The following is a 9,992-nucleotide window of genomic DNA, read 5'->3' as shown; positions in this document are numbered from 1 at the left end:
GAAACCGTGAATCGAACCGAACCGAACCAAAAACCGTGACCACGAAACCGTGAATCGAACCGAACCGTGGATTTTGTGAACCGTTCCACCCCTAATACAGACAGATCTCAGCGCACTTTAAAAAAGGAAACGTGCCTTGCTGAAATAAGTATAAGTCATTCAGCAAATGTTTTTTGATTCCTCTACATGAACAACATGAGAGAGAACTGTATGTTCCACATATGTGAAGGCTGTTGTGCTGTTTCACAGAGAGATGAATCTGGGCGACTGAAATAATTTTGACTTATTTAAAATTTATTTTTTAAAGCAGTTGAGCTATAAAGGGAAAAAGTCATTTAGTGTATTTGTAACAGATTGTTTAATTTGAGTGTTTCTCATGTTGTAGAGGTAACCATGCAGAGGCCAGTCCTGACCCATTGGACCAGGGTTCCAGTAAGGACTCCCAAGACCCATAGCTGCTCGTCTTCCTCTTCGCTCCATCTGCATGTTTCATGTCTGGTCTGTGCAAATACAAGCCTCTAGTAATTAAGTGTTAAACTTTTCTAAACAAAATAAGAGAATGTTCCCACTTGCACCCATGTTTACTCTGCACTAATAACATGAATTTAGGTGTAAAATCAATGTAAAAGTAAAGGTAAAATGAGAAAAACGAAGAATGTTGGCCACTTTTACAGTTTAATGAAGCAATACTTCGATACTACCAAAAAAAGAAATTAAATAAAAGCTGTTTTTATACCAGCAAATACACCATAACAAATGTGCCATGAGCACCACACTGAACTTTGGTCAGAAAGAGTAGGGATGCAATAACCGATATGTAACGATAAACTCTCATGACATGTTCTCTGCTTCCATTAAACTCATGAAGTCTGCCATTGCATCACATGCCAAAACAAATACCACATGGTCAACCTCTGTACCCCTCCTCCTCTTAAGAAACACAAAATGGCAAAGAGGTGTGAATAAACAGTAGTTATTGATATTGGTCCAATTTTACTTATCGGAGCAATATTGATATATCGGAAAAGACAAATTGGTCCATAGCGGAGTTAATGCCGATGCATTTTGAGTCCCCTAAGAGAAGCAAAGGCAATGGTTCTCTGAGGAGTTAAAAAAACTTGGGAAGAACATCTGTAAGCAGCTTTATGTTCCTGGGACAGAGTGAATTTTACTAAAAAAGTGTTAGGTCTACAGAATTGTTACGTTTCTGCAACAATAATAATCTTTATGGTGTAAAAAACTTTCACATGTTGCATTTCAAATGTTGGTGAGTCAATTTAATAACTATATGATAATACTCCCAGTAAGGTAGAAAACATAACAGTAATATAAAAACAAGAAAAACCTAAAGGCAGCGATTGTCTAAATGTTTCTGGGAAAGGGTGAAAATCTGGGACTTGTAGTTTTGCGGCAGTTTAAAGAACAGATATGTTTATGAAGTAAAACTACAACAACAGGAACAAATGTGAAAATAAGCCTTCTGATTTCAAATTATTTGAGGAACAGCTGTTATTTTAAGTTTCCCCTAAAGAGGCACCAACAAATTCCTCTGCATATTTAACAGCAGATGAGGCAAAGCAAGAGGAAACAGGCAAACATTTCTGATGTGATCCATCCAGTGTCCCTAAAGTCCTCCCAGACACACACCTGGGATTAAAAGGGATGGAACGGACAGGCGTTCATACAAGCACAGATGTGGGCAGGAGTACACAGAGACTCCTGAGATGGAAGGTTTCCTCATCCGAGCAAAAACATAAGCAATAAAACAAACACATGAGACTCTGGCCTGTGATGCCTGACCTGTGCTTTTCTCAGAAAGCAGGATTTGGAGGATAGAAAAAATATCTTCATGTACAGTTCATGTCAGTGTTAGAAGATGTGTGGTTTTCCTGGTGAATCAAACGCAGCAGGAGCTCTTAGCTTAGAACCCATCTGTCCTCGTCGTTATGTTCCTGATGGAGAGGAGGTGGAGGGGACTTTCATGCATTACAAACCAAAAACAAAGGACAAAAGGACTAAAATTGTTTTGTTTGTTTTAAAAGCTTGTTTTACATTAACTTAAACAAAACAGATTTATTTAAAGGACCTATAATATCCCTCACTGCAAAAACTCTTTGGAATAAATAAAAAACTCTTAGATTAAGTGTATTTAGCCTTAATTTGAGCAGGCAAATAAGATGACTGGGATGAGTATTATTACTCTTAAGAAGATAATTAGATAATATGCTCTGGAAATAAGACAATGCAATTGTTTTTTCTTATTTTAAATGTAAATTGTCTTGTTCCATTGGCAAAGTGTCTCCCTTACCTCCTCAGTTTAAAAAAAGACACTTATTGAAGAAAAAAATGACTAGATTTCATTTTTTTTTGCAGTGTTAACTACTGTTTGTTGTAGTTCTACGTTTCACAAGTATATTCTCTATGCCCTTTACTTACAATATTCCCGTACAAAGATGCACTAATGTTCTACTGCCTTTCCTTTTTGGAAACGATTTAAGTTTACATTTTTACAACCACACATGCAACTTTTTGAACAAACTTCTTCCAGCTGTTTCCAGCAGTTTTCCAGACTAACGTACATCTTAAAGGGTTAAAGTGACCCAGAGGTAAAGTTACTCCTTTCTTTGGAGAGCAAACAAACATCCCAGGCTGTCAAATTACAGGGCCGAAAGCTGCTCTAAACAAATCCGTGGAAAATTACTGCAGATCCATGACACAGCGTGCAGTAAAACCCAGGTGTTGATTTCTGGGACAATCTAGACAACAGGAACACACAATACACCATCCATCTGTCCTACACAAAGGAAGCTTTTAGGTACAGAAAGGAAATTTCACAACTGCAAGAATAAAATACATTGAGAATAGGAATAAAAACAGAATTGGACCTAATATTAGACACAAAGATGTTGAAGAAAACCAGCCTCACCTTGACCTGAATTGTAGATTGCCTTCACTGATTTCTTAACCTTCTGAAGAGAAGTTCGATCCTGGTCCAGCGCCTGGAAAAAGAGACACCATTTAAAACCAATTCAGAGTGGTTTCATGCTTTAAGAAAACACTACATATAGTCAAATCAAAGATTTGCAAAGGAAACTAAATTCCTACAGACAGAGAGGCCAAAGGAGAAATAAATCACAGCAAAATTGCTGAGTAACTGAGCAGCAGTTTTTGGGATTGAATAGGCAAAACAAATACACAGCCTTATCGTGTCGGGCTCTTTATGAACACTCATATCTTTGTTGTTTTAGCTGTTCAAATTACTGGCAATAAACTTTAAAGCAAGCGGTCATGAGCCACAACAGTTAGGTGTAAGTAAATGCATTCTAGAGTACTTTGAAGAAAAGAAAAACTCCGACATTATCAAATAAAATCCTTTTAATGTGAACTATGAGCTGAGGAAACCATCCGCCCAACATTAACCTGCATTCATGAACAGTCAAGCTCATCCCATCTTAAAAAAACCTGCTTCATATCTCACCTGTTCCTATTACAAATCACCTGAGTGCAAAGAAACAAAAACCTAAGACCAATTTAAGACAAGAATAAACAGACTGAGTTTCTTTCACTTTCAGCCAGTCACCTGGTAGTTTCTTACTTCTTCTCACATCCAGTTCTTATTTCCTGGGAAAGCTTGTAAATTACCCTTCTTATTTCAGTTGCGACATCCTTATTTTTAACTCATTAGGTATTTTTTTTACATCTATTAGTCTATGGCTAGCCTTTTGATACCATTTAGTTATATTCTAATAGCTTAAAATAAACAAAACAAAGATAACACCCAGAGAGTTCAGCTGAATACAGAAAGGTGTGTCAGGAAAAATGTCAACAATGAACAATATATAAAAAAGCAAACAGAAACAATTGTTTGATTTAAATGTTTCATGTGAGGCGTTACGCGGCGGAAGAACAGAGTCCCATGTGTGAAAGCTTTCACTCTGCGGTTCAGATGTTCTTTGAACCTTGCTATGCTTTTTCCTCTGTTTTTCCTTTCTTGGTTTTCCTCTCTCAATACAGTAAATATTCCCCACTTACTCCCCGTTTTTTTAATCCTATTGACCAGAAAGGAAAAGAATCATGAAATGTATTTGCATGCTTTAAATAAAAATTGGTATTTTAATTTGACCTCCGAGTAATGTAGGTGGCTACATAGCAAAATTTTAAACATCTTCAATATCTCTGTCAAAATGCTAACTGCTAAATGCAAACTGCTAAACTTAAAAACAAAACAAACATTTTTTTATATATATATATATATATATTTAATTGCTGATATTAGGAATCGAAAGTCAAAAGCAGTATCCGGATAAGATACTAATTTTACATGGTGTCATTAATAAAGATGAGTGTTTACATATTTTTGCTATTTCAAATTTTAGATTTCTGGATTATTTATTCAACTAGCATCTGTGATTCAGTTGATAAAGTTTAAAAATATTTTCCTGGATATTGGTAGTGAGTTTAAAAATGTTGTATCCTGACAACCTTGATTGAAACTATGTAAAAGAAATTCTGAAAACATTATAATGTGAAAACATTTATCTCAGGGCTTTTTATGCATTTTTAAAAAGGGGTCTGTGTGGAGGCTGCAGAAGCTTTACTGTACATATAAACATACATTGTATATATATATTGGATTCTGCACGCTTCCACTTATCTGCTCATTCACTGCAGCAGAATGTGAGAAAAAAGCAACAAATGTCTTTGTTTATGCTCGATTAAAAATGCAAGTGTTTAATGATGGTTTATTCTGACATTGCAAATATCCACTAATTCGAACAACAGGGATTCAAGCCATAATTCTGTCCTGTTCACACACATAAATGATGATAAACACATGCAGGACAACCGCTGCTGCAAGGTCAAGCTGTTGGAAAACACACACCTCCCCACATACACAACAATGCCCTAATTAAATTTACAACATAATCAAGCTGCTCCTGGCCTTCCATGGACAGTTTTACACAGCTCTTCTCCAATTATGGCAGCTGGACTTCACTGCCGCTGGGCCCTTTCTGCCACTGCTGAGCCCTTTGATCCTTCAGCAAATGGAAAGGGAGTTTGAAGCCACATAAATCCTCCATCAGACTGGTTACTTAGCGACATGCGCCAAGCTTTAGACACAAATATCCCTGATTCTATATGAATAATCAAAAACACTTTTTTTATTTTTTTTTGAATTGCTTGGCCGGATTCTTGAGGCCAATTTCAGGACTCCAGTTTGAAACCAATCGATTCTGATATGTTTTTCAGTGCTATACATCAACTACTTTCTTCTGTTCTTCCAGTAATACACAGTCATAAATTATTTATAATAGGAGCAGAAGGTATGCTACACTGTGTGATACAAAGACTAGCTGATGTTCAAAAAGGTGTTATGGATATTTTAAAGTTGTAGGGAAGCGGCTGTTCCAACAGGTGCAGTTCTGAATTAGTGAATAAAGACAATGTGATGGTTGTTTATCGAGGGGGTGGGATTTTTGCTAAGTAAGGTTCGCAAGCATGTTTAGTTGTGGCCGGGGTCTTGGAAGCATCTTGCTAACCAGTTAGCAACTTAGTGGTAATAGGTTCCCAATGGGAAATTACATTGGGACCAAGTAGCAGCGGAAACATGCAAGAGGAGGAGAGTTTTGTGTCGGGGGTCGTGGATGAGTCTCCTCCGTCATACATTATTTATTTAGAAAGGAAAGCGGAGACTAAGTTGTTGTGGAAGACGCTTCGTTTGCTGTAGAAGGCTTACAGCCGTACATGTTTGAGCTCTTGCGTCGCAACGCTGCCAGTTCTGTTAGCTATACGCCTGCTGAAGACACAGACGTCCATCCCCGTGAACACTGGGATGGAACTCAATGGGAAAGGAAATGATTCTAATTTCCTATTTCAACCGCTGCGTATATTAGCTGCAAAATATGAATCAAGATGCTATGATAGAAAAAATATTTGATTGACAGATGACCGTTGATATATATATATAGTAACTTTTGGGACAATATGGTCTGATAAAGAGTACATTCATATACATGTTTAAGCCAGAATGATTTGAAATTTAAATATGACTTCCCTACGACTTTAAGGGCATGTATGACAAAATGCCAAGCAGCCTTCCTGTTATCTGCTGCAGTCTCTCTCTCTCTCTGGGCTTTAATGAAGAGGAATCGTGACTCAGCCACTTGTAGAAAATGCAGCATTCGGTTAAATTGCTTAATTGTCTCAGTCATTCATCTTGTATTTAAATGCTACTTAAATTAATATAGTTTACTTTTTTACTTAAAACACTCATATCACACTTTTCAGCATGATGGGGTACTGACAATATTTAATCTGTGTTCCCATAGAATAAGTCTGGTATAAGTATAAATCAAACGATAATTTCATTAACTCTCAGACATCTCCTTTCCTTACCTCCTAAGCTCCAAAGAGCCCATTAAACTCCTCTCTCTACTGATTGTTAGGCTTTTTACAAGACCTTTCCTCAGGCTGTTGTTGCTGTTTCACATTTGGACCTCCCTTTGTCTGAATATCAAGTCACAACAACCACAATAAGCAAGAAAAAACAACTGATTTACCTTTCAGTACCTCAGTGGATTAGTACTACAAGAACCATTAACCCATACAAGTCAAACAGATCTCAGTTATACTCGTGGGGCAATGACAGTTGCTGGAGATTAATGCACAATTAAAGTTCTCAGGACCAAACTAGAAGAATAAATTAGTGAAGTATCATAAGAAGACAAACTCTGACTAATACTTTATTCTTCAGAAGAAGAGCTGCTTGTACTGACCCCATCTATAAGAAAACCATCAAAAACCATCCAATCATGTTAGAATAAAGCAATGCACACCAAGCATTTTTCCTGATATTGTTTACTTAGTACTTTTTAAGACTGAAAATAACTTTTGTGCAGGATATGATCAGCCATCTGTTGGCAGTACTTACTCATGCATCCGTCAATTTGCCAGATTTTGTGGTTTCTAAAAATCTGTTGGGGAATTAACTTATTTATTTACTCATTGATCATATTTGCAAGATATATCATCTATAAAAGGAAGCTGTCATTTTGCCAACCCAAAATAGGTTGGACGAATCAATGAAAGAGACGATAAAGGGAAAGTGTAAGGCCTGAGTCAGTCTCATAATGTAAGCCCTGTGCAGACTGAAGAAAGAAACCCTATAAATAGGGAGTACACATAATTTGTTGCGACAGGTTCCCTAAAAAAACTGCAAATGTTATCAAGATTTTTTCCACGGCAGCAGAGCACAGCCCATCCAAGTGCAGTTTTGTTGTCATATTGGGTTTGTGCTGCAGAGATCACAAAATCCTCAACAGCTGACACATTCACTAACAGACCATACTTCCTCTTAGGGTCTGCCAGACCCCACCCTGAATGCTCAGTTACAACTCTCTGGCTGAGGTGCTGATTATAAGGAAAAAAACAAAATGCAGGCCAAGCAGGCAGGGCCAAACTTTGGTGGAGCTCGTGTCGGGAGCAGCTGAAACTGCCGTCTCAAAATCCTCTCTGTCTGTCCTCTGAAATATTCAGACATAAGCTTGCTTACAAATAATAAAAGCTTCAAAACTCCTTTGGTAGACGCCACAGCTTATTCTGGTCATTCAAACTGTTGATTCAATCTGCTGTTCATAATTGTTTAAGTTTATAAAATAAAGAAAGAATAAATCAATTACAGCGCACTTATCAGAAACACAAGAATGAGTACAAATTCAGTTCTCCAGAAGACTGAAAAATATATTAAATACACCCAAAAGTGTGTTTTTATTAAGCCTGCAGCCAATGGTGAGCTCCAGCTCAGATCATGGGAAATACCAGGAGTTGCGAAGCCAAAACACCCATGTCTGCTTATATTTTTTACGATAATGAATAGATGGGTAAAATGTTTACATTCACCACACCACTGCTGGTGCACTGGCATATACTCATCTGGAAGAGTCACCTGTGCAGTGGGCTCTTGAAAGGGAAGTGTGTTAAGGATGGTGTCAGAGAGGTCAGAGGCCATTGTAAAGAATAAGAAGGTCTCACATGGTCCCTCGCTGAGATCATGTTTTATTAGTAGCAGAACTGTCAGAGGGAATGACCCTGACTTTGTAAACAAAATACCTCTAAATAATCCCACTATGGCCTGCTAAATATAAGATGATTGTGTGTGATTAGGCGTGATTGTGTTTACACCAAAGATTGATTTACTCTTAAAACAAGGTTTTATATCTACTAAAGCTGTTCTTTTTTTAATATTATTTTTGATTATCTGACATATTTAAAAGTGACAAAGAAGCCAATACAGAAAATCCCAAGCAAGTCAATGCTTTTTCATGCTGCTGCAAGATAATAAATATGATCTAAAACAGCCATTGATAAATTAATTATATGTTTAATGAATGAATACATTTAAATCCAAACCAAACCATCTGACACATCTTATATGCTTCATTTAGAAAAGATAAGGAATATTACGCCAGCTAATCTCACATTAAAAATAAATAACCCAAAGATGCCCTATACCACAGAGCGACCAAAGTAACCACTGAGCTTGATAAACTCTACTTCCTGGTTCCTGAGGAATGACAGTCATGCCAGGGAGGTCAAAGCCTCAGGGAGGAAACGGGTGACTGAATTGACCAGGCATGGACGACTGAAGGTTTTTCTCCATTTCATGCTTCCTGCCTCATGCCTTATCCTCCCTGAGCAGCCCTGCCGCTTCCCCTGCAGCCGTCCTTTCTGACGGGAAGCAGGAAGCTTCTAAGCTTGTCACTCTACTGTCCCGGATCACCGGAGCTCCATCCACTGACACCAGCTGCACTCTGCTGACAACTGAGGAACAAAAGCATCAGGCTGCTGGGTTCACTGGACTCTTTGACTCCCGCCTCTCCTCTGCGACATTCGTCATCACTTGGATGGAAGTCTGAACGCCGTGCATATCAACATTCTTCACCCCTCAGACTACAGGAAGCTACTCTGCAGTTTGTCAGCAGCTTTCTGGAACCCAGATGTACCAACGTGGCAGAAAAGACTCAAAACCAGCAAAACAGACACAAAGCATCTCTGAATCACTCAAATGAAAACTACTTCAGAGAAGAAGAAGAAAACAGGAAGGGGGAAAACTATCAAAGGACTTCCCCAGAACTCAGATATTTTAAAGGAAGTGTCTGCAGGGGTATTTTTTTTGCTTCTTTTCAGCAAAGGTCAAAGACAACCCCTTTCAAAATGCTTTCGTTTCATTTCCTTTCTGACTGCAGCCCTCAAATAAACAAAAACAGAGATTTGTTTTTATATGTTCCCAGCGATAAATCTTGTCCTATTATTAAATCTTTCAATGATGGGAAACTCTTGTCTAAGGACAGGGTTTGTTTGTTTGTTTGCCGAGTCACTTTGACTGTCTGTGGATGGTGTCTATGTGGCATGAGTCAAGCAGGAAGGGCGGGGAGCCGTGTTCATTGGCAGGAAACAAATGCACATCCCTTTTCTCTGGGCAAGCAGCCGGAGAGGCCTTTGGATTGAAACTGAAGATGGGAAGAAAAAGTGAGGGAAGCACAATAGGTCCAAAAAGCAGCTGAGATCTGATGGTATATCCCTCACACAGGGAGTGAAGGATCGACTGTTGCTGGTTATGGGTTTGGTTAGGAGCTGTATCCACTGAGCCACATGACTGACGTAGTGTCCCAGACAGAGCAACAGGATAAAGCTGGGCTCCATCTTTTTCCACAAACTTTAAAAGATCTGCGGATCCTCAAAAACAGTCTATAAATCACATCCATCGCTCTGAATGAACTGCAACAAATTACCTCATGTAAAATGTCCTATGGTCGCATCCATCATCAGGGTTTATGTCCTTTTCTCTTGTGGAAGATCCAGATATGTCCAGACTCAATATATCGTTTACATTTCCACAGCGGTATAAGGCTTGATATGAAATCAGCAGGTTCTTATTTAACTTATCTACTATTTATATATCTGTTTGTTAAAAAACAAACAGATATATAAAT

The 9,992-nt window shown here is 38.2% G+C and overlaps 1 protein-coding gene across 1 annotated transcript in view; it reads right to left on the bottom strand.

The window, feature by feature from the left end:
- asap1 (ArfGAP with SH3 domain, ankyrin repeat and PH domain 1) overlaps positions 1–9,992 on the bottom strand; it is a 77,631-nt gene that overhangs the window by 45,383 nt on the left and 22,256 nt on the right. The window contains exon 2 of the mRNA XM_015375676.1: positions 2,927–2,999. Coding sequence (XP_015231162.1) covers positions 2,927–2,999 — 73 coding nt within the window. The remainder of the gene's footprint in view (positions 1–2,926; positions 3,000–9,992) is intronic.

Source organism: Cyprinodon variegatus, unplaced genomic scaffold (genome assembly GCF_000732505.1).
Source record: "Cyprinodon variegatus isolate N-32 unplaced genomic scaffold, C_variegatus-1.0 Scaffold123, whole genome shotgun sequence".
Classification (NCBI taxonomy): Eukaryota; Metazoa; Chordata; class Actinopteri; order Cyprinodontiformes; family Cyprinodontidae; genus Cyprinodon; species Cyprinodon variegatus.
The sequence above is the reverse complement of the archived record's forward strand: the minus strand, read 5'-3'. Positions and strand labels throughout refer to the sequence as shown.